The sequence below is a fragment of the Phoenix dactylifera genome, chromosome 1, assembly GCF_051530095.1.
Source record: "Phoenix dactylifera cultivar Ajwa chromosome 1, Ajwa_hap1_PhDact_Kaust_v1.1, whole genome shotgun sequence".
In the NCBI taxonomy this organism is placed as follows: Eukaryota; Viridiplantae; Streptophyta; class Magnoliopsida; order Arecales; family Arecaceae; genus Phoenix; species Phoenix dactylifera.
The window spans coordinates 58149671-58173404 of NC_143190.1; the positions used below are offsets into that span (position 1 = coordinate 58149671).

The 23734-nt window shown below is 46.2% G+C and overlaps 2 protein-coding genes, 1 long non-coding RNA gene and 1 pseudogene across 6 annotated transcripts; 2 read left to right on the forward strand and 2 right to left on the reverse strand.

Moving 5' to 3' along the window:
- Nucleotides 1–1829: 1829 nt before the first annotated feature.
- LOC120110442 (uncharacterized) lies at nucleotides 1830–5514 on the forward strand. The gene is made up of 3 exons (XR_005511406.3): nucleotides 1830–2362; nucleotides 2474–3883; nucleotides 4031–5514. It is a non-coding gene; the product is annotated as an uncharacterized LOC120110442 (long non-coding RNA).
- On the reverse strand, nucleotides 4507–11458 carry LOC103721273 (uncharacterized). 4 transcript variants are annotated; one of them, XM_008811412.6, is made up of 4 exons: nucleotides 11126–11458; nucleotides 9044–10811; nucleotides 5759–6214; nucleotides 4507–5032 (listed from the first exon to the last, which is right to left on the reverse strand). In XM_008811412.6, the coding sequence occupies exons 2-4, from the start codon at nucleotides 10580–10582 to the stop codon at nucleotides 4769–4771; spliced, it is 2259 nt and encodes a 752-aa protein (XP_008809634.4). In that variant the 5' UTR covers nucleotides 10583–10811; nucleotides 11126–11458; the 3' UTR covers nucleotides 4507–4768. The 4 variants fall into 4 exon arrangements, with proteins under 4 accessions (XP_008809634.4, XP_008809635.4, XP_088564007.2 ...); XM_008811413.6 differs by having other exon boundaries at nucleotides 9044–10814; nucleotides 11126–11304; XM_088707881.2 differs by having other exon boundaries at nucleotides 9044–10913; nucleotides 11126–11304.
- Nucleotides 11459–19851: 8393 nt separating this feature from the next.
- Nucleotides 19852–20640, reverse strand: LOC149768788 (uncharacterized). The gene has a single exon (XM_089927604.1). The coding sequence runs from the start codon at nucleotides 20638–20640 to the stop codon at nucleotides 19852–19854; it is 789 nt and encodes a 262-aa protein (XP_089783730.1).
- A 511-nt stretch (nucleotides 20641–21151) lies between these two features.
- On the forward strand, nucleotides 21152–22511 carry LOC149768789 (protein ELC-like; annotated as a pseudogene).
- Nucleotides 22512–23734: the final 1223 nt, after the last annotated feature.

The window sequence follows — 23734 nt, forward strand, 5'->3', positions numbered from 1 at the left end:
ATTTAAATAAATTCTCTTGACTAGTTTTATAAAAAAATAGAAACTGCACATATGTATTTTTCAATTAAAAAACTTTTTCCAATCTCTTTTTCCATCAGTGTCCCTACTATCAATGTTCTCCAACTAGATCCCATCTTCTGTGCCATCACTCAAGCTAAAGGGGCAATGAGGCCAGCAGTGCAATTAAAACAACCTATCAGTTGGTTAGAAGTTGTCATACAAAGTCATATTGAATAAAATTATATTTTTTTTCTGCTTTTACTAGATTTTCTTTTTCTGCCACCTAAAGGCTATAAGCCGAAGAGAGAAGGGCGTCAACCAGAAGGATCCAAGTCCGTTAGCATCATTAACAATGAAATCGATTCTTTGTTGCAAATCACGAGCTAGCAAAATGAATGCCCAAGAAAGATTGGCCAAGAGGACGAGTCCCTTTCCATTACCTTGAGTGCAACTGTAGGCAACTCACCGTTGCATCAAGCAACAACCTTTCCGGATCTACCATGAACTCAAAACCACAGCAATTGAATGATCCATACATACTTTGGTCGAAGGATTTCTTTCTGTAAATTATTGAAGCAACCAAATTTTCAATAGCTGGTAGGAGGAAATTAATGAATTAATTAGGGGTGCCCCATGCCAATGCATGCCCAGAGGATGGAAAGTGATGCTTCTCTGCAGTCTAAAACTGGAGCACTACTTTTGACCGGAGATGGATACTTTGGAAAAGATCGATAGAGCTGGGAAGGTCTGCAGATGGAGAAAACATTATATGAAACATGCAATAGAAGCTAGCCGCAAGCCACCCAATATGGTGAAAAAACAGTCTATAAGAACTTGCCTTTATCCTTGAATCCATTATGCACCTTCTCAAATTAATTATCTTGTCAACTCTGATTTTGATTACAAAGCGCATTCAACTTCAAAACTAGAAATTTATCTCTTTCATTTAATTGAATATAGTTGATTTTGAAACACGAATGTTGAGGATCATGTGTGAGTTTAGTCCTATACAAAATAATTAGTGACAGATAGGCTAATATAGATGACTGGATTTAAAATTTAATGGCCTAAGCTTTTATGCTAAATTAGGTTCCAACATACAAATTATGGCCCGTGACAGCTCGTGCCGTGATATGTTTGGTCAAATTCTATAACGAGTGAAATCCTCATTTTATGTTGCTGAGAATCGGCATGTGCCTAAAGAGAAATTGACATTGAAGTGAGCCGAAGAATCAAATGACGTGCCAGCGCTATTACTTGTAGCTATGCTTTCAGCAAGAATTTTATCATTGAAAGCTGGCGCCTTCATAGTGGACAGCAGTATACTGAATAGGCATGGCAAGTAGACTCGATGGGAAGAATGTTGAGATCATATGTTTTTTTTGGGGAGTACATATCAAGATCATGGTTTAAACTTTTATGTTAAATTGCATCCAATGTACATAGCATGACGTTGTCATAGTAGGACTCGAACCAAACATTACAACAAAAAAAGACGTTTTTTCCTCGCCTTTCACGATTAAGTCACGTTCGTGCAGCGTAATTAGGACTAGAGCGCCGGAGAGAACGAGGATGGGAGGAAAGGGGGAAAAAAGTGAAAAAAATAAAAAAAAAAAGACTCGTGTCTTCGCCAGGATCCCCACCGATGCGTTTCCTTCAATGCGGCCGAACGGTCGGCAAAGAGTTAAATTAATGCTGCCGAACGGTCCTCTTGAGGACAGTTACACGTCAATCTATGGTTAGGAAGACGTTAACATCCGAGTCCTTCGAGTCTTAAATTTTTGGAATCTAGCGGAGGTTCGCATTCTTCCCCCTCCAAGGAAGGTGACGAGGCCCACAGAAGGAACAAACCCGTGCTGCCGGAAGGAACCGTTTGACCTCGCCACCGAGGCGGGGTTCCTTGACTCCCGTATATTAATTCTAGCTTTACCGGTTTGATTCCCCCGATCTAACATTTGGATGGCTTCTGAAGGCGAGCTGGAATACCCGCGTTTGACTTCTAGGATGGAAAATCTTGGGCGTCCTTCCATGGGATTGGCTTTTAGATTCCCATATCCATGCTGCTGCTCCTCGATCACTCGCCCACTGACCTCCGTGGCTATAACTGCGAGCAACAATCCATGGAAAAGTATTTGGAAATAGGATGGGAAAAGGAACAAGGATAAACTAGCCATCGGTGATGATGGTGGTGAGCAATGCCTATATGTGCTCTCATTCAACAGCTCTTACCCGAGACCATATGCTTGTGGCGTGGCGCCACATCCTTGCCCTCGTATCCTTGGTTTCCATTCCGTTGATCCCAACCTTCAAGGCTGTGATGGGACTAATGCCCATTATGGTCAATATGGTCGCCCGATTCTAGGTAAATTAACACTTTTCTCAGTGCAAGAAGTTCTAGTAAGAATTGAAATTGATTTTTTTTTTTTGAAAAAAGAGAAAAAATGGCTTTAATTGTTTGTTTACGAACATGAAGCATTTGTGGCGAGGAGCAACTGTGCAACGCTGGTTGTGGGGACCCCATGGGTTTCAGGAGGTGCAAGTCTTGGGTGAAGCTAGGCATAGCCTTCAAGCGACAGCCCGTTTTGGTCATTGCATTCGTATCTTAATCCTACTTGAATGGGGAAGATGGAAGAACCGTGCCCTTTTATTTGGGTGGCAGGAATTATGTTCATCTAACAGGACTGATACTATACCAGCGATATGTAGCTTCCACGGCAAAGGAAGACCAAGAAACCATGTTTGCTTGAAGTAGATATGGCTTGAGCAGTTGGGAGAGCTGGAGTTCCCTTCCTGTAGTAGTTGTGCATGAGGTAGATTCAGTCTACTATGAACCAAAATGCTCTCTTTTGTTTCCTTATACCTCTCGCGAGCAATCAAATATGATGCAGGTTCCCACCTCTTTCTCAACAATGAAATTGTAGATGAGACCTGTTCATCTAGATGCAACGCTAACTCTAGATGAGACCTTTTTATCAGTGGAAAGTGCGGCCTGTTATGAAAGCATCCAAAACATGACCTTCCAGGTTCCAGCCACTGAGAGTACCTATTAGTAGATATTATCCATTAGTTTTTGTTTTTTTTTTTTGGAGATGATAAGGGAGGCTGCAAGGCGCAGCCACCCTGCTTTTATCAATTTGAAGAGAAGAACCAAGTTACAAAGAAGACAAAAGAGTTTCAGGAGCTTTGTCCAGTCAAAAAAAAAAAACCAAACGGACCAACAAAAAGCTCTATGGGACAGCAGATACACAAGCATGAGAGACAGAACAGATAGTTACAGTGAGATAGAGCAACCAAGGCAGACAAAATACAAACGAGAACAAACCAGCAAAAAGGCCACAGCGATTGATCAGAACTGCGATCGACATCGGAACAGAGGCTGTTTGATGATTTGAGTCAGATATTTCCAAAATTTCCCTCTTTGAGGTCCAAGTGAGATTTTCTGTGGGTCGCCAGAAGCATATCAGCTGATAGAGGAGACTGGAGGGCACAAGCAGCGAATATCGAAGTCAAGCTCCATTTAGCAACCTGGGCAATCTTTTTTAATCTTGAACCAAAGCTTTCCATGCGCCACCACTAACGCCTTGATATTACAGACATTCTACCAAAGATTGAACAATTGAATACATGGAGGAATGCTTGTTCAAGAACAATCTAGCGTTCCTTTCTTTCCAAGAGACCCATCTCATGGCCGCGATCAACATATATAGTACAATCACCTGATGACCTGATGTTGAGAAGTTCTTCATTCTCTATGCCAAGCACAAACCTTTGCAAGTCTCACGGGATTGCAAAACTTCCAAGAGTTCGTAAACGGTCCTCCAAATGGAGGAAAGGAAGCGACAATCCAATAAAAAAGGTGATCGACGGACTCCACAAAGTTTTGGTAAAGAATACATCTCCTATCCATTAGAATAATTAATATCATCAAACTGACAATCTTGTTGAGATAGTTCTGAGCTGATATAGATCTTATTATTTTATACATTTCAACTACATTTCCACTGACTGATGCTTGGGTTCTTCTCTCCAGGAAATGCGTTTTATTTTCTTTAGAAGATGAGAGAGAGAGAGAGAGGCAATGAACTGGGATGGGATCTACAGGGGCTATTGACGCGTTCCCAGCCCACCTTGGCAGACGACAAAGAGTGAAACCGGTTACGTTATACTACGGCACAAGAGTTCCAGTTCATGGAAAGCCATTAGGTTCGCTAAGGGTTCTGCTGACCACCTTTTTTGTTCAAAAAGGCTGGACGGGCGTTTAAAGACTCCAAGTAGGCGAGTACCTCTATTCATGCAGGGCTTATCATATGATGTCACTGTTCCTATGATAAGCAAGTTAATAACCCAAGGAGAATAAGTTAACAAGGAGATGTGAAGTCAGGAGGAATACATACTTATATAACTCTGTTACCTGTAGTGACAAAAGTGGGTCTTGAGTTATCATACAAAAGCCTAGTCTACTTGCTTACATGCAAAGCATGTGCCAGAGTGCGTGCAAACTCCCCATAACTATGAATTCTTTGACATATACAAACAACGAAGTTAGAAACCTCTTGAGGGCAGACAGACTGAGAACTAACATGAAACAGAATCTGTTTCCTTACACAAATACTATGGATATGTTGCGTGTCCAAAACCAGTGATGGCTTGTTCGGCAGAACCAGCTGTTTACTTAAAAATTTTCTGAAAGCAACCTGCAGCTCTATTCTGTTGGAAGGTATAATAAAAGACAATATAATTACAAAGGCAGAAAAGCTACTTAGTTGATTCAGGGGAGAGATTCTACAGCAGTTTGAACGTGCAAGGGTCCGGGCTTTTGGATCCAATGGAACGGCGGCTTCTTGTCATCCTGGTTGGTCAAGCTGTGAAGCCGGTCGAGTGTTCCATCACAAGCAAAGGCAGATTGAAACTGCTCTAAGACCTTCACTATCTGCCAAAACTGAGGCCTCTTCTCTGGATGCAGAGCCCAACATTGCTCAATTAAGCCTTGTAAGGGTGCTGGACAGTTTGCAGGAATGACCGGCCTCAGGTTCTGAAAAGTGCATTCACAGTTGTTAGGGCATCATAGCAAGCTGCCAGCAATGTTCTCCTTTTTTAAGTTAAACTGAGAAATCTAGACATACAAACATGGTGAAGCTTGTTCCACTGTATCAAAGAACTATGAGAGTAGTGATTAAAACATACAAAGGTATTACAAAAACTTTTCCCTGGGAACACTAAAGTGTTATATAGAGGAATGAAGGATACAGAACTAAACGCTGTATCGAAATGGCATGTGAATAAATTCATCTACAAAGATGGCTCATTTGAACTCCACATAATAGCAAAATAGAATAATGGTCGTGATTTTGTATTTTGATCAATTTGTAAACAATGATGGAAAGGTCAATGCACTATTCTCTTTTTGAACAGAGTCATCACTTCCTGTACCATCATCTCTGTATATTAATAAATGGATTTCACAATGCAAATGCAGGTAGTGAAAGGAAAATTAATACAGAATAATTACTTGCAGAACACTGGCCAGCTATATAATTGAAAAGAGGTGACTTTTTCGAAGTACTGACATAAATTTGCAATCGCACCACCAGAAGGTTTTTGGGCAATATGATGGGTGGATGTCAGAAAATGCTACCTTGATGAGTCTATTGCCATCGATGAGATTGCATAACAGTAGCTAAGACAAAATGCTATCCACAAAAATGATATTGGAGTAAAGATCTTAAAAAGGAACATGTGTGATACTAGAAAATCATACCTTATTAACCACTGCAAAAGCAGCCTGGATAGGCGTCATGTCTTCATAAGGGACAGTTCCTGTCACCATCTCCCATAACAGTAATCCAAAGCTGTAAACATCAACTTTCCGCCCATAAGCTTTGTGTTTGATCATCTCAGGTGCCATCCAGCGATAAGTGCCAGGGTCCTCAGCTAATGCATCACAATATGCTTCCTCACATGCTATTCCAAAATCAGCAATTTTTACACGAAAGTCTTGATCGAATAGAATATTCTCAGGTTTCAAATCACGGTGGATGACCCCTTGTGAGTGAATATACTCCATTCCACGAGCAATATCCAAAGAAATTGCAATCAGCGTTGGGAAAGGAAGGGATTTGTGCTCAAGTTTGTGCAAGAATGCTCTCAAAGAACCTCCCGATAGATATTCTGTGATGATGCAAAAGACTGGTGGATTTTTGCATGCCCCTGCCAGCTGCACCAAACCAGAAATAATCAGATTAAGATAACACAGATCATTTTGACATGTAATTGTATTATAATAGAATTCCATGTCTTTTCGATCAAACTTGATTATTCAATAGTATAGAAACATTAGCAAAATCAATCTGACAGAAGAAAATATCTATGTTGCAGCAGCATATGTGCTAATCCACATCATATCATGTTATTTTATACATGCTAGGCTACAGTGTGCATCTGTACCAGCTTGTAAAGATATATAGCATTTTTGTATCAGCCCATACCATAACATATTACTGCATTATGCTACAGTTAAGCTTGTACAAATATAAAGGTGTGATTTAACTGCACATTCATACAAGTGAACTTTTAGTGCTTCATTGATAGTATTCCTCTTCCAGACCTTCTCGATCTCCTATGAGTACTTTATCTTTGTTTTTGCTTTTCAAGCCCAATATAGTGCCATCCAACGTAGTTTATGAGTTGGATTTCTTTGCACGTGTGCACTTAGAACATATAGGTGAGCAACAACAAACATTCCTAGCATCTTAGAATGCTACACTTGTTATGTTCAGGTCAAAAACTATGTTTGAGTGTTCACATGTGTAGCTTTTAGTAGAATGAATCACAAGTACTCTATATGAGAAAGAGAGAAAAAGAGTGGTCCGTCATGGCATGCTAGTTAAATATCTCTAACAGTTTTGCTTATATTCTTGATAGCAGTTCTTGGCTCCTTGCTGAATGCGGCTGTGTGGTACAATATGCAAGATGTGCTAGCTATGGACTGGAAAGGGCACCATGCATGACTCTAATCCTTGTCTCAGAAGCAGGATTATGATGCATAACCAGCGGCTATAATTAGATCCCTAGATATTCTCTCTTCCCATGTAAAATTCAAAATACTTGCTACGTATATTAACCCTGGCACAACTTTAAGACTAAAACTGATGACTAATCTTTCTTTTTCCTTATGCATCCTCCATCATTCATTATCAACGTAACACAGTTAAATCTTTCCTTTTCCTTAGGGGTGCCAGGTTACTTTAAGAGGAAATAATGTCATTTCTAGAACAGTTGAATTTTTTTTTTGCCTTTTGCATTATATTCTTTTATTTCTGAAAAATATTCCTTTTGTCTCCTGATGTCAGATTCGAGAATAATCAATTTTTTGAGTAGAGAGACATGGTAAAGGGCACAAAGGAGTATGTATTTGATGATACTAATCAATTTTTTAGCTATTAGGTTCAAAAGAAATGCCTTGGAGAGGCCCCTACCTTTCCAAGCAAAGACCATGATTTCTATCAAAAGAACTTGGGGCAATTTCAAGGCAAATTGTAACAGAGTGAGGTTTGGACCATGACTATGGGAGATAATCTCAATGAACAAACAATCACCAAGATTATAACAGTGCATTCAAGAGAACCAGGTCGAAGAGAAAATAGACAAGTCAAGGAAAAAACTTAAAAAGTTACCAATTAGAGTCCAAAAAGATAGGCCCCTGCTAAGGGGGTGTCATATATGGGAAAAGATCTTGCGGTCTCTAATTGCTATCTTCCAGTTCCTCAGTTGTTTAGAACAGGAAAAAGAAAAATAAAAATCTCTAGGAAAAAAACTATTTAGAGTTCAAAGAGATAAGATGCCTACTAAGGAGCTGCTATTTGAAGGAGAAATCTATTTTATCATGGGATCTCAAAAATCCAAGTTTAAAGGTGTGGAAGAGTGGCGATTGTTAACTGAAAGTTCTATACGGAAACAGACTAGGGCTGAGCCGGGTTTTAATGGGAGATGACATTTATTATTTTGAAAAGTGGGGATGTGCTTTGTCCTCTAGTCTTCTAGCCAATAGCTTATAGATATTTAACCTGTACCAGTTAGGATGCACGCGGAGTGCACGTGATTGCTAAAGATTTTAGATTTAGGATAATATAACTAAAATCTAAATTCTGATATTCTGAAAATAATTAGTTTATAACTTGTCAATGCATTATATCTCACCTTTGTCTCGTGGTACTAAAATATCTTTTTTCAGAAGTTTTTGGAGTCCCTTCTTCTATAGTTCATATTATATAGATATGGTTATAAATATGTCCATATATACTTGGATAATAAATAGTTCGTTGGACCAATCCTAGTAGTTTGGAAAAAGAATCACGTATTCTTTGCTAAATATTATGCTAGACTTGAAAATTTCCTGATGTAAGAGCCAAAAAATCGATATGCAACTATGGTGGTATCGTAGTTTATCAACTTGAAGTGTCAAGGAGTGTCATGAAGTGTCCAAGTGTCAAGGCAAGAAAAAACACCCAGATTTTAAAGCGTCCAGGTAGCACTGCATAAAGATAAATCTTCTTTGTGCACATAACCAATCTAAAATTTGAGCATACAAACAGAACAAATATAACATAAGGAATCATATAGTGAAATCTCACTCTAGGCTCAAGGAATTTATCTGGAGAATTTTTTTTCTATTTTTTAGAGAAAAATACAGTGGGGACCCCACCACCAGGATTTGAACCCTGAAACCTTCTCCTAAGTGAGGAGTGCCAACCAACTGACCCTAGGCTAATTAGCACCCCACTTTACTAGTTTGCATCTTTTTAATAAACACAAAAAATAATTGGACTAGACCAATCAATTTATTAAGGATTCACTAGTTGGCACCCTTCTATGAAGTTCAAGATTGGTTGAAGATCACTGAAACTCAGTGGACAACTACAGGGAGGTGCTAGCAAACTAAGTCATATTGCATTTATCTTCTCAACATGCTGATGCAAAATTTATTTACAGATTATTAAAAAACTGCAATAAAATGTCAAAAAAATGAAGATAATAGAGCAAGTACCTTGATCACATTTCGATGATAAAGATGAGACAGAAAGGTGACTTCCCTAGTGAACTGCTTCTCCAATCGTGCAGCCATCACTCCATTTTCATCATCATCAGGTTGCCTGATAATTTTCACAGCAACAGACTGATCCTTATAAATACCGTGGTATAGCCTGCTATGAGCTCCAGAGGCAAATCGAAGCCCGACGTACAATTTGGAGAGATCAACTGTCCATTTCTCCATGGTCTCCAAGGCAGCAACTCTCCCTCCTCCATGATCAAAATATTTTGCCCAAGAAGAGTCCTTCCTGCTCTTCAACTTCTCAGAGGCTTTAACTGAAGACAAATGCCAAAGAGGACTCGGATTGAGAGGTGATGAGGAAGTGAGCTTATGATGCTCGTGGGTCTTATCAGCTCTCTTCCTGCTAGGAGGTGGAGTAGAAAATCTCTTTCCAATGGATCTAGCTTCTTTAAAGACATCATTGAGGACAGTAGTGGGAAAAGGAGATTTTGACCTCTGCTTGGGTTTAGTGTTCCTACTATTAGTCAATAGAACAGAATTATGAGAATCAGGAAGTGTTTTAGTCCTCCTGGAATAGATAGAAACCATGCTTGAACCTGAAATGTTAGAATTCGAAGTAGTCTTCAAGTTCTTAGAGGCTTTAATTGAAGACAAATGCTGAAAAGCACTCATTTTTGGAGGTGATGGCAAAGTGAATCTATGACTCTGAAGGGACTCATTAGAATTTTTCCAGCTAGGTGGTGGGCTTAAGAATCTCTTTCCAATTGACCTCTGAAGGGGCTTATTAGAATTTTTTCTGCTAGGTGGTGGGCTGGAGAATCTCTTTCCAATTGATCTAGCTTCTTTAAAAACATCAGACAGAATGGTAGTCGGAAGAGGAGATGATGACCTCTGCTTGGGTTTAGAATTCTGCTTGTTGCCATTAGTAAACAAGCTGGATTCTGGAGACTTATTATTTGTTATAGCTCTCCCAGAAGATATAGAAACCTTACCAGACTCCAAGTTCTTCAGATTCGAGTCAGGTTGTCTGTCGGGACAGAAAGAGAAATCAGAATAGCGTAAATCTAAGGGATTACCATCTGGTTGGAAAGAGAATGGAACTGACAGCAAATTAGGAGATTCCAAGCTTGTATTCAATGTTTTTGGTCCCAGTCGTACCCGAGATGGATTAGACAGCACAGATGGACCTGAACTAAAGCTCTTCGCTTTCAAAACTGGCTCGTCATCAGGTTGGACAGAGAACTGGATCCAAGGCCCATTTGAAGACTCTAAAACCGACACCTTTGGCTTGAGTCCCAGGTCAGAATTGAGTTGTGCCGATGATGGAATCGCAGAGCTAGATGAATCCAAACTCGAGCTCCTTGGTTTCAATTCCAAACATGAACTCCTGTTCTTCAATTCTAGACTCAAGCTCCTTGGCTTCAAATCCAAATCACAATCACGAACCACAGGCGACCTTGAAGGATTCGACCGGTGATAAACAGTCTGAGAAAACTTCGCCCTCCTGACCCAAGAACTGAAGTCTTCCTCCATTTCTTCCAATTCCACTCAACAATACAACCACCGAACGATCAAATCTTCAACCCCAAATCCTTCAATCTGAAAAGAACCTCAATCAAAGAAACCTCGACGACCAGAACATGGATCCCAGAATCCCTCCAAATCCATCACAGAAGCACCAGCAGCGGGCCCTCTTGAGTCCTACGGCCATCCCCATTGAATCTTCCAAGCTCCACTCGGCTTCCTCACTCCGATCAAAATCCTCCTCAAATCGTAAAAGAAAAACATCAAGAAAACAAAGTCTAATAGAGGAAAAAGCAACATGAGTTCCATTCAACGAACGGGGGATGAACCCATCACTGTCCTTCACCTCATCAACATCGAAATAGGATCAAAATCTTTCCCTTTCTACGAAGTGCAGGGGGAGAAGAAAAGAAAGGAAATGAAGAGAAAGGAAAAGAAAGGAGCCCTTTTTACTGTCGGGGCACGGGTTCCTCGCCATCCGAGGGGACAAACAAAAAAAAAAGGGATTTTATCCGATGAACGAGGTAAGAAGAGAGAGGGATAAAGCGATACCTGGAACCAAAGAAGAAGAAAAGGGATTGTGTGAGAGAGATTAAAGCAGCGCCGCCTCTTGCTCCTCGTAGGCTTGGCGTTCGCCCTCCGAAACGGGGAAGAAAGAGGAGACCTTCATTTGGCTTGGAGAAGGTAGAGACGGGTGTCACGGCTTTGTCCCTCCTCATTTGGCTTCGGTCGTTTTGTTTAGGCTTTGGTTTGGTTTGCGAGTTGAGAATGTGGCGCGTCGGCATCAGCGACGCTGCGCGCCTACGGGGGGGTTTCATGCGTCGTTGAAAGTTTCGGAGCCGTTTCGCTTGCGAGCACAAATCGATCATGCGTCCCACGTGCGGCGACGGCTGGAAAGGAAGCTGTAGCGGAAACTTGTAAGCAAAATAAATGGAAGGAAAGCCGGAAAGCCGGAAAGCCGGATAAATTGGACCATTTTGATCATATTGTACTCGACGTAAGGATGCAAAGATGTAGGTCGATAGGGTTGCAAGTTTGATAATTTGAATAGATTTTTCTTTTCACTGGAACTTGGATCCAAGAATTCAGTTCTGCTCAATTTCAAGTCCTTCGGTTTTTCATAGATCAAGGTTGGCTTGTTCTTGAACTTTATAATGCCAGTTCGATTTGAGTTCAGAAGTATAGGATTTATGATTCCAAGGCCCGCAGCCCCGTAACAAGGAATAAAATGAGGTGCAATTCGAAACATGCAAAGAAATTCGTAGGAAAAACCCATCCAAAATTAGGATAGGAAACTTTGTGCAGAGAAGACCAATTGTTAACTTGACCGGCACCATTACTTCCATGGGCTTTTTCAACCTCTTTGTTGTCTTCTTCTTTTTTCTTCTTCTTTTTTTTTTTTTTTTTTTTTTGCTAAAACGGACATTTCATACTACACGGGTACGAATACACCCAGCAGAATCTGCAAACAAAAGGTCCCGGAAGGCACCAGGCAAGTCATCCCCACCAACTCATAGGGTGCTTCCTGAGTGGCTCGCAACATACGCCGCCACCCAGTCAGCCGCCTTGTTTGCCTCATGATATGTATGCATAACCTGAAAAATAAATCCCTCCCTCAGCATCAACCATATATCACGGAGTAGAGGATGGACCCCTCTATCTCTGAGAGAGCCCCTTCGAACCCAGCTGATCACCGTGGCCGAGTCACCCTCCAGGAGGATGGAGCTCGCCTGAAGTACATGTCGTGCATACCCTAATCCCATCCAAGCCGCCCGTAGCTCTGTCCCTGGGACCGAGATGTCAAAGATCTGACAACCCCCTGCCGCCACCATGCTGGAGCTCGGACCCCTGATAACAAACCCTGCTCCTTCCCTCCTGCCTCCGTCCAGGACCGAGCCATCAAAATTGACCTTGAGGAAGCTAGGGGGTGGGGGCTCCCAGGTGAAAAACACCGTGTGATGGGCTGCCGAAGCAGCATGGGGGCCCAGGTGTCCCTAGCTGTCAAAGGTCTATGATCCGGACCTGCATGAAGGATCTCTGCTGCCTGTGCCCGCGCCCGCTCCACCACGAAACGTGGGGACAGGCTAGGCTCACCAAAAACTCGGGCGTTCCTGGCCATCCATACCTGGTAAGCTATGCAGGACGCCCTAATAGCCACAGAACGCATCTGGTGTGAGCCGGACCAAATCCGGACCTCCTCCAGAAAATAATCCCTCCGGCTCCACGCTACCTCCGAAATCCCAGACAGTCTCCAAGCCCTCCTCGCCCAGACACACTGGAATAGAGCGTGGTCCAACGATTTATCAACCTCACAATATTGGCACAAAGGAGGAATGCTAACTCCCCGTCGGCTCAGTGCCAAGCTCGTCGGCAGCCGGTCCCAGGCTACCTTCCAGAGAAATAATGCAACCCTCTGGTGTAACCCAACCCTCCATACCCAGCCACAGTCCATACCCAGCTCCGACTCCTGCTGAATAGCCCGAGAAACATCACCAACCCTGACGCTGGCCGAACAAGTGGTGCTCCATACCCTAACATCTGGCCCTGCTGATCCCGGGACGGGAAGAGCCCGTACCCGCTCTGCTAAGTGCTCCCCGAATAACTGATCCAGCTTGTCATTATCCCACTCTGCCTCCCTAGACATGAAGAGGTCGTACACTCGGAGTCCAGCAGTCTCCTCACCACTGATCATCGTCGGCCACAGCCTCAGCGGAAGTGCATCCACCCAAGGGTCCTCCATCACATCAATGCTCCGTCCATCGCCAATCAACCACCTAGTATGTGCCAAAGCTAGCGCCATATACCTCCCAACCTCCCGCCACATGAAAGACGCCCTCCGGCCGCCTACCACCTAGCCTATTGAGCTTGCCCGCCCATATCTCGCTATCATGACCTGACTCCAGAATCCATGTGGCTCCAAAACAAACTGCACTGCTCGTCGCGCCAAGAGTGCCTCACGCCTCACCAAAAGTGACTGCACCCCCAAGCCACCCTCACTCAGAGGAAGGCAAACTCTCTCCCAGGCCACCAAATGTACCCCGTGACCCCTTCTAGAGGAACCCCACAGGAAACTACGCATACTCCGCTCTATCCCCGCCAGCACCGTCTTCGGCACAATAGTATGGGCCATAATGTAAACAGGCATAGAGCAGAGGACAGACCTGACCAACGTCAACCTGCCCATCATAGAGAGTGATGAGGCTCTCCAACCCTCGAGCCTGCTCCGCACTCTCTGCACCAAAGAGGAACACTCAGCCATCCGCAGCCTCCTCCCTGTGATGGGAACTCCCAGATAGTCCAGTGCCCCCTCCTGCTCCCGCATCTCCAATATCCCCCTAATCTCCCGTTTGACTCTCCGCTCCGTGCTCGGACTGAAGTGAATGGATGACTTCTGGCAATTGATCCTCTGCCCAGATGCCGCACAATACTCCATCAATACCCTCATAAGGGCTCGCACGTCCCTCGCCCTCGCCCTGGCTAGTAGCAGGCAGTCATCTGCAAAAAGGAGGTGAGAAATAGGATGAGCACCCGGGGCTAGGCTGTAAGCAGCCAACTCCCGGTTCTCGCTTGCTTCATGTAAAGCACGGGATAGTGCATCAGAATAGATGATGAACAGGAAGGGGGATAGCGGGCATCCTTGGCGAAGCCCTAGAGTAGCCCGAAAGAAAGGTGAAGGCGTACCATTGACCAAGATGGAGAACCTAGGCCCCTGCACACAGCCTGAAATCTAGTCAATCCAGGTCTGATGGAAGCCAAAGCTCTCCAATGCCCATCTAAGAAAGTTCCATCGAATCCGGTCATAAGCACGCTCCATGTCCAGCTTTACTGCCATCAAACATCGCCTCCTCGGGGCCCGCTGTAAGTCTCCCATCATCTCCTGAGCTAGCAAAATATTATCTGATATACTCCTCCCTCCCACAAACGCACCCTGCTCCTGGCTGATAATACTAGGCATCAAAGTCCTCATCCTCCCAGCCATAATACTTGCCACTATCTTGTACAAAGTAGTACACAAACTAATAGGCCGGTAGTGGTCCGACTCCGACGCATCCTGACGCTTTGGGATCAGAGTGATATAAGTAGCCTGCCAGCCGTCTGCCATCACCGCCCTACTAAAATATAGCTGCACTGCCTCCACCACTGACCTCCAAATGATGCTCCAATATCTCCGGAAGAAGAGGGGTGAGAATCCATCCAATCCAGGAGCCTTATCCTCCGCTAAGGCCCATACCACCTCCTGCACTTCTCTATCTGACATTGGCTGAATCAATGCTTCATTATCCACCTCCTCAATCCTAACTGTAGGCCTAGGGAGCTGACCAAGCACACGAGGCCCCCCCACTGTTGGAAATTGTGTCCCAAAGCCAATTTTTAATTGTTAGAAATTGGATTATGTATATATTTTATTAAAATGAATAAAAATTTATTCTGGCATTTTTTCTATTCATCACAAGTGTTACATCTTCAAATTGAACTCCTGTGTATTGTGATGAAGTCCTTAGGACTAATTTAGTGGATAAAGAGGTTTTATCATTTAGTCCTTAAACCAGTTCGCGACCAAATGATGAGCTGTCAATTGGACAATAGCTATGTCAAGTATAGGTCGTTGTGTGTCATTTAGTTGATTGTCCTCTTAAACCAAGAAGTGTGGAGACACTGTATGGCATACAGGTGAGATGTAGGAGTACATCATCACTGAACAGTGACTCACCTGCGTAGCACTCTACTGTCGGGAGTTAGCTCGCAAAGCGTATGGGCATAAGTACCCCTTAGACCTGAGACTGTCACGGTGACTTGCAAGCAACTCACTGTACTTAGGCATTGGATGACCTGAATTTCTAATTCAGGGATCGGAAGGATGCTGGGTGCAGTCAAGTACTCGCGAAGTCTGTGTACGAGTCAAGATGGGATTGACCGCTCCAGATTATAGGAGTTGATGTCTCGCTGTATTTCAATTCAGTAAAACCTTGGCCAGGGTAAACCAAGTGATGGTCACTTGATTTGATTAATTGAAATACACTATGGATGATCGGACCCAGAGTTCGACAGTCCACTCTGAGGTCATCTTGAGCATCGATGGTCATAGAGATGAATTATGCAACAACCATACGTCTAGGTTCTTGAATGTTGCTTTGCATATTCGACCTATCCGGACGTCGGGTATCATTGCTAGATGGTCACCTCGATTAGTGCATGGAGTAGTCCATGTACTACCGGCTTAGTGTTCGAACCTATCGGAGTCACGCACATTAGTCAAGTTAAGTAGGAAGGTCTTGACTCAATTTAATTAAGAATTAAATTGTGGGTCATTTGGAATTTGGTTCTGTCTATGTTCAGCTAGCACTGAACATGAGGTACATGCTAAATTTCGTGGATGAACAACTAATTAAGTCTGTATTTCGGGTCCATCAAGTTTTAATTAATGAAATTGAACTTGATTAGGACTCAATTGTTGAGATTGGATTTGATTGGGTCTAAATTAGTGTAATTGGGCTCGATCACAATTTAATTGGGATTTAATTTCGTATTTGTTCTGATCTAAGTCAGACTTGGATCGAGCCGAAACTAGACCCAATTGAATCTCCTATGAGTCAGACTCATGTGGAATTTTTTCGGGTCAAAAATTCATTCAAATGGGCTGCAAATTTGGTTTAGAACCAAATTGACTAACTTATGATCAAATGGGCTAACCCATTTGTATCACAAGTTGACTTTTCCCATTTAGAGTGGTTGCTGACCGTGAATAAATCCCATGGACCCGTGGACCACTCCCTTCACATGGACCCTTAGCACCTTTTTTGTGAGCCGCGACTCACCTGGGACGCATGAAACAGAGCTTCTCTGTTTCACGCGTCCGCAACCCTTCCGACCGTCGATTGCGCGGCCAACCGGCCTCCGGCCAAACGGCCGACTGGACCGGAATGTGCGGTTTTGAACCGCCAACATTCCAGTCCAGTTTGATTTTTGAAATCCAGCAATAATTGACATTAATCACTGTTTTATTCCACGGTTGTTTTTGAAACAATCGTTATCAAATTCATTCATATTTGATAATGAATGAATTCAATAACACTAGACCATTTACGCCTCTTAACTCCTCTCAGCGTTGGCCTATTTGTAGGCCACCGTTTCCTCTCGAATGGAGAGAGAGAGAAAATTTTCTTGGGAAGAAAACGTGAGACAGAGAGATAGGTTGATTCTGTGAAGAAGAAGAAGAGTGAGGAAGGAGTTCCTCTCTCTCTCTGGTGGTTTGGAGTTCGGCCCAGGTCCGGCGTCCTCTCCTCCCTTCCATTCCTCTGTGATCAGGATCAAGAGACGGGTGTCTCTTCGGCCTAGGCGTGCTGTGAACAAATGGGAGAAAGAAACCGAAGAAAGAAAGAAAGAGAAGAAAGAAAGAAATAGGAAGGTCCTTTTTCTAGTTTTCCTTTCTTCCAAGGGTCCTTTTGCAAAAGATTGTTTTGCACGAGTAAAAACATCATCCAACCTTCTTGCGAAGCTTGACGTGCGTGCGAAGTAGAGGGCTTGCAGATCCAGGCCTTGCAGAGCTACCTTCAGGGATCTAGATCCAGATTCAGATTCAAATTACCTCGACCAACTTCCGCTACGGGCTTGAGGTAATTTTACATAAAAGTTAAATTTAATATTTTATAATTGTTATAAATAAAATAAAAAAATTTAAAACTGATTTTTCATGCCTGGCGTTCGATTTTATCGGACAACTCGGGAAATTTTTCCTACACCCACCTCCGTCCATCTGGATCTAAAGAAGTCGAACATCACTTGCCTCACTGCTGAGTCCTCCTCCACCCTCTGACTCGCCCCAACTCTCAGAGATCGTATCATGTTCCTTTGCCTCCTGATGATCGTCGATCGATGAAAGAAGCTAGTATTCCGATCCCCCTCCTTGATCCATTGTGCTCTCGATTTCTGTCTCCAAAAAATCTCCTGCTGATACAGTAGCGAGTGATGAGAGGACAAGTGACGTCGCAGGTCTGCCATCTCGACCTCCTCCAGCTCCCCGTCTCGGTCCTCCCGCCCCTGGAGATCCATAATCAACCCCTCTACCTCCTCTAATCTTCGGAAGATGTTGCCCACAACCTCCCGGTTCCATCTACGAAGGCGACGTTTAGTAAGCTCTAATCTGCGTGACACCCTCTGCATGGCATCTCCCTGCACTGGCATGCCCCAGGCCCCCCTAACTACTTCCCAAGACTGGAGGTATGACAGCCACAGCTTCTCGAATCGGAATGGGCTATGGTGGCTGGAGCTCGAAACTGTAGAAATCAAAAGAGGACAATGATCTGAGGCAACCCGAGCAAGGTGACTAACCTGATATGATGGGAAACGATGGGTCCAGTCCGAAGATGCAAGAGCTCTATCAAGCCGCTCCCATACTCGCGCTCGTCCAAGCTGGTTGTTACACCAAGTAAAACGTGGCCCGGAGAAGCCAAGGTCCACTAGGCCGGTATCATCCAAAAACTTTCGAAACTCCCTCCTGTCCACTGAATCAGAGTAGGCCCTACCACCTCGTTTCTCATCAGAGCTAAGAATGCAGTTAAAGTCACCCACCACCATAGTCGGGACTCCCTGAGTCAACAAACTGGTCAGCTCGCCCCAAAGGACTCTCCTCATCCGGTAATCGGTGCTAGCATAGACCCCACACAGGACCCACGGGGGTTCATTTGGTTTCGAGATGACCATCACAACCTGTTGAGCACAATTGCGAAAAACATCTACGGAAGCCACCCCCCGCCTCCACAACATCAAGATGCCTCCAAAAGTGCCTTGAGATTCTACCACAAAGGAATCCCACTCAAGTGCTAAGCGTCGCTGCACTCGGCGCAACCCTTCTCCAGACACCCTTGTTTCACAAAGAAAGCAAATCTCTGGGCAATGAAGCTGCACTAACCTCTTGAAAGTAGTCATGAATAAGGGCTTGGCAGCCCCCCTGCAATTCCAAGCTAAAATCTTCATTTAACACTATGGGAGGAGGTGTGGCCCTGTCTTCGTGGGCTTCCCACTTCCTGTGCAGTCATCCTTCACCGACTCCCCACCTCCCTGAATTGCCGCACGCAGCAAATCAGCTATCTTCCCATGCTCTTGAATAGGAGAAGTGGTGCCCTGTCCCGAGCCCCCTAGAATGCCCCTCATCACCACCACCGTAGGACAAGATGGGGGGATCCTTTCCGGGGCTGCTAGAGGTCTGAGAGCTCCCTCCACATCCTCCATTTCCTGCTTCCCCTTATTCCTCTGACACGATGTGGAAGCCACCTTCCTCTGTGACATCGTTGCCGAGAGCACCTCCCTCCGCTGGAGCTGGTCCCTTAGCACCTCCTTTCCTTTTGCCGGAGCCTTGCCGCCACCACTAGCCACGGCCACACACGGAGACGGAGCCTCGCCTACCACCGCCGTTTCGCTCGCCACGGGTGTTCCATCCACCGCTCACCGGGTCTCTGTAGCTCCCTCAATAGTTGGGCCACCGCCCGTCGTTGGTCGGCCGGGGGCTCTTGCCGGCGGTAGGGAGGCACTCCGGAAGTGTCTCCGACCTTCCTCCCTCCGGCGTGAGCGAGGGTCATCGAAGGAAGACGATGACGCCGACCGAGCCAGCTGAGTCGCCTCAGCCCTACCCGCTCCCGGTGCACGGCTCAGCTTGGCTGGGCTTCTGGCTCGTTTCAACGGGCTTTGGCCCTGTCCATGGGCCAGACTGGATGCATCAACTAGGCTTTTTACCACATGGGCCGGCCCGTCAGTGAGGGCCAGGCCCGAGTTTGTCATGGCCCATCCCGGCTCAATTCCGCCCTGCTGTCCCAGTACCCTGGTCGAGTCCGACCCTTTAGTGGGCAAGTCAGACCCTAACCTAACCCCGAGTGGAGTCATCTCAGTGTCCACCGCCGATGCTCCCATCGTCTTCATCTCCGGCGACCTTCTCCTAGCCAGCTTAGTGGGTTTTTGCCATCCGTCCGTGTCCGTGGGTGACACTGGGAGATTTGACGCAACAATCGGAGACCTCAGTCCCAACTCAGGGGGGTGATCTTGCACCAGCACATTTTGGCCATCCTTCTTCACGGTGGCCTTCTTCAACAGCTTCGCCTTCGGCAGCCATACCTTGGTTGTTGTCAACCACGGGCCAAAAGGTAACCGACTCTCCGAGACGTCCCCCTTCTTCAACTCAGATACCGGCTCCTGGGGGGGGGGTCTTCCGTCTCAGTTTGCTGGGAGCACTGATCTCCCAGGTCTCCGGGCTTCACCGGATCCATAGAAGGAAAAGGGCAAGCCCCCTATTCGTGCCCTAGCCGGGCACACTTGAAGCAGAACCCCGGTAGGCTTTCGTAGCGGAAAGCCTGCCAGTGAAGTTCAGATCCTACCCGGATGAAAGTCCCCAGTCGGAACGGAGCACCCGCATCCACCTCAACCTTAACACGGGCAAAACCAAGTTTCCGGCCCTGGTCAGTGACCTTGTCCAGCGCCAAGGGTCGACCAGCCTTCGCCGCGATGCCCCAAATCATCTCCTTCGACCAGTATTCCATCGGCAAACTTGGCAACCGGAGCCAAACTACTGTCCGACCCAACTGGTTGGTCCCCGGAACAAAGTTTGGCCGCCAGCGCTCCGTTGCCAGAAGCTGACCAGCCACCAACCAGGGTCCACCTTCCATGGCTGCCTCCCGATCCTTCTCACACCGGAAACGAAACGCGAAGGTCTCATCCGCCATCATAAAGTCCTCGACATCGTAGTCGAGTTTCCCGGCCACCCGCAGCTCCCGGCTGATCCATTCCGCCGGCACACGACGCCCCAGGCTGCGTATGATCACCGCAGTATCACGCCACGCCGCCCTGGCCACCTCCATCTTCTCCGGCGAGATCTCGACTACATCCGTGAAGCGTCGTTTCAAGGCTTCCAGTTCCGCCGCCGTGATTTGGTGGTTAGTCCAGGCCGGCTTCCTCACCGAGCCCTTTACCACATTCGCCCACGTCCTGCCCTTCTCTGGCGACGTTGGGTGGGTTTGCTCCCCTTTGTTACCCATGCTCGCCTCCATCTTCTCCTTCTCCACAGCACCCAACGATGCCATCCTCCTCACTCCCTCCTGTTTGCTAAAATGCTCCACTGGTAGCACGATTCCTAAAGCACCCTCTCAAGCAGCGTGGACCCCCCTTCTCTCACAACAGGCGTTTGGTAGAATTCCCCACCCACCGCACGAAAATCTGTGCAACAGGGCACACATCCCAAGTCACTCACTCTCTCTCCTCTCACCCGCTCACAACAGGCGTTTGGTAGAATTCCCCACCCACCACACGAAAATCTGCGCAACAGGGCACACATCCCAAGTCACTCACTCTCTCTCCTCTCACCCGCTCTTTGTTGTCCTTCACGCCATCAGACTCGCGTAGTCGTTAACTATAGAATGTTGATTTCTCATAGGGACTAGACAATCATTCTTGTTTTTTGTTGGGTTCGCATGCTTGGTAGTATTAAAATTAGCATGTAATACACACGATACATATGCTTTATTCAAGAGAAGCAAGCGTTTGATGATCCCCACACTGAATCTCATCAACCTCTCTCTCAATTATTTTAGAGTGATGGGAGTCCCATCTCGAGCAGGAGACTCTGGGTGGCGGAGTGCTCAGATCTGGTGCAGCGCATCCAGAGTAGGTTGGAGAGATGGAGGACAGCCTCTCTCTTCATGATGGATAGATTGACATTGGTTAGATCAGTGTTGGGGTCCAGGCCAGCAAGGCCCCCCAAGCTTTAGGTGGCCAAGAAGGCTGCCCAAAGCCCCAGCCCAAAGAAAGGCCCCCATCCCTCTGCTGCCGCCTTCACCTATAACGACGACCGCACCACCACCCTCCTCCACGCCGAGGGCACCATCCCCACCTCCCGGCCTCCATCTGGCTCCTCGAGGCCTAACGGCGACCCCCCCCTCCCACCCCGCCGTCTTCCTCCGTCCCGTTCGGGGGACGCTTATAAGGCCTGACCACGCCCACATTGACCCCTCCGGTGATGTCGACGCCACCTACCTCCGCTCCTGGCGCTTCCCCACCTCCAACCTCTTCGACCTCGTCTCCTCCCTCTCCCTCGTCTTCATCCTCGATCCACCCCTCTACACTAAGCCCAAGCCTAAGAATGAGCCGATGGAGGTGAAATGGATCTTGGAGAAGGTGCAACGGGACCTCGCCGGCTGGGAGGCAGAGTTGGAGGGGTATCTTTGAGTCCAGGTGGAGTTGAAGCAAAGAGAACAGGCGATCGCACGTGGAATGAGGGAATTGGAGGAAGCGAGGGACAACTTGGAGCAAGAGATTCAGGTGATTCGGATGAACACAGATGTGATGAAGGTTGGGTATGGGAGACCAAGGGGAACATCAGAAGGAGATGGAAGGGCAGGAAAGTGATCACTGATGATGTATTTGATCCGTCTGATGTGTATTCAAGGCAGATGATGGAATGCACAACGATGGATTTCGCGTTGGAGGACACCATTTATGCGCGGGATTGGGCAGCAACTGAGGGATGCGTGCCTTCTCACGTGTACTTAAAACACGTGAGAGCGCTATTGAGAGAGCAGTTCTTCCACCAGAGTATAGCATTTGAGGTCCAAAGCATGGCAGCCAGAGCGCCGCTTGATGTGGATAGGGAGTTACAGTCGTAAAGCAAGAGAGAGTACAAGAACATAGGTCTCAAAATAGAGAGTGGGACGATCTTCAAGACTGACAATCTTTGATGAGTCGAGAACGTATTTGAAAGAGTATGGATGGCGAGGATAGAATCAACTTGATCTAAAAAAGGTTATAACTGGCTATGGACGTAAATTGTTGGCACTTTTATATATCATGTAGATTATATTCAATTGCTCAATAAGATGAGACAAAGACATTCAAAAAAAAATATAAATCTGTCTTCCTTGATTATTGATGTAATATATATAAAGGGTTACTCCCAGGAATACAAAAGACCCATAAGGTCAAGCAAGATTCACTATATGTTAACGTAGATGGATAGTAGGAAGTTGCAAAGTGATACATTGACGTTATATCTAGGAAAGTTTGTGTCTTGGAGAACTAAACAGGCATATCTCTATAATTACTGAAAAACATAACTTATTCTATGTAATACCTGGGCCCAAAATTCAACTGGGCCCAATTACTTCTTTTTGGGCCCGTATTTGAACATTGGGCCATGACATCTAATAGGCTAACTGGGCCCAATACCTTTTTGGGCCGGTACTCGAGCATTGGGCCAGGATACCTAATGGACCTAACTGGGGCCCATTGTTGATGGCTGCCACCCCATGCTTTATGCATGGATGTGACTAGGGACAGGTGGGGGATCAGAGGAGGACCCAGCTGTTCAAGCTCCTCACCAAGAAGAAGCTGGGCGTGACACTCGTCCCCTCCCCCCTTCTTCTTAAGAGTATCTATTAAACCCTACTGGCTCTCTCTCCAAAAATCTGAGGAACCCCTAAATCGGCAAAGGCGATGGAGTGGAGGCACTGGAGCACGGGGCACTGCAATCCCCTTCGGAAGCCAGGTAAGCCCCCTGCCTTCTCTCCCCCTGTTTTGTGCAAGACAACAAAGAAACAAAGAAAGAAGGGAGGAAGGGGATTGTTGGCAGGCCGAGAGCCACCGGCGACGGCCATCGGCTTCAGCCGTGATCCCGTCGGCACGGGCGTCGGCTGCTGGCAGACCAAGGGAGCGGCCGCGGACATCCCGCAGTGCCGCCGGCTTCTCCCGGCATCTCTTCCCCGTGGGAGAAGAGAAGGCCGCCGCAGGCGCGGCCGTGGGCTCAGCCGCAGGCGCGGCTGTGGACGCCGCGAGCCCGGCCGTGACACTGCCGACTGTGGCTCGGGGAAGAGGAGACTCATCCTCCTCGTCGTGTGCGGCGGCCGCCGGCTTCGGCCGCGAGCACCGTCGTCCCAGGCTCGGCCGAGGACGCCGCGGGGCCTAGCCGTGGACGCCGCCGGTTGTGGCCCGGCCTTCTTCCGCTCGCCGTCCTCCCTTTCCGCTCGTCGTGCTCCCATCGTCGGAGAAGAGAGGAAGGGGGAGATCGGGATGAAAGAGAAGGGAGGAGAGGAAGCTTCGGGAAGGAGAAGAAAAGAAGAAGGAGAAGAGAAGAAAAAGGGAAGAAAAAGGGAAAGAAAAAGAAAAAGAAAGAAAAAAAAATAATAT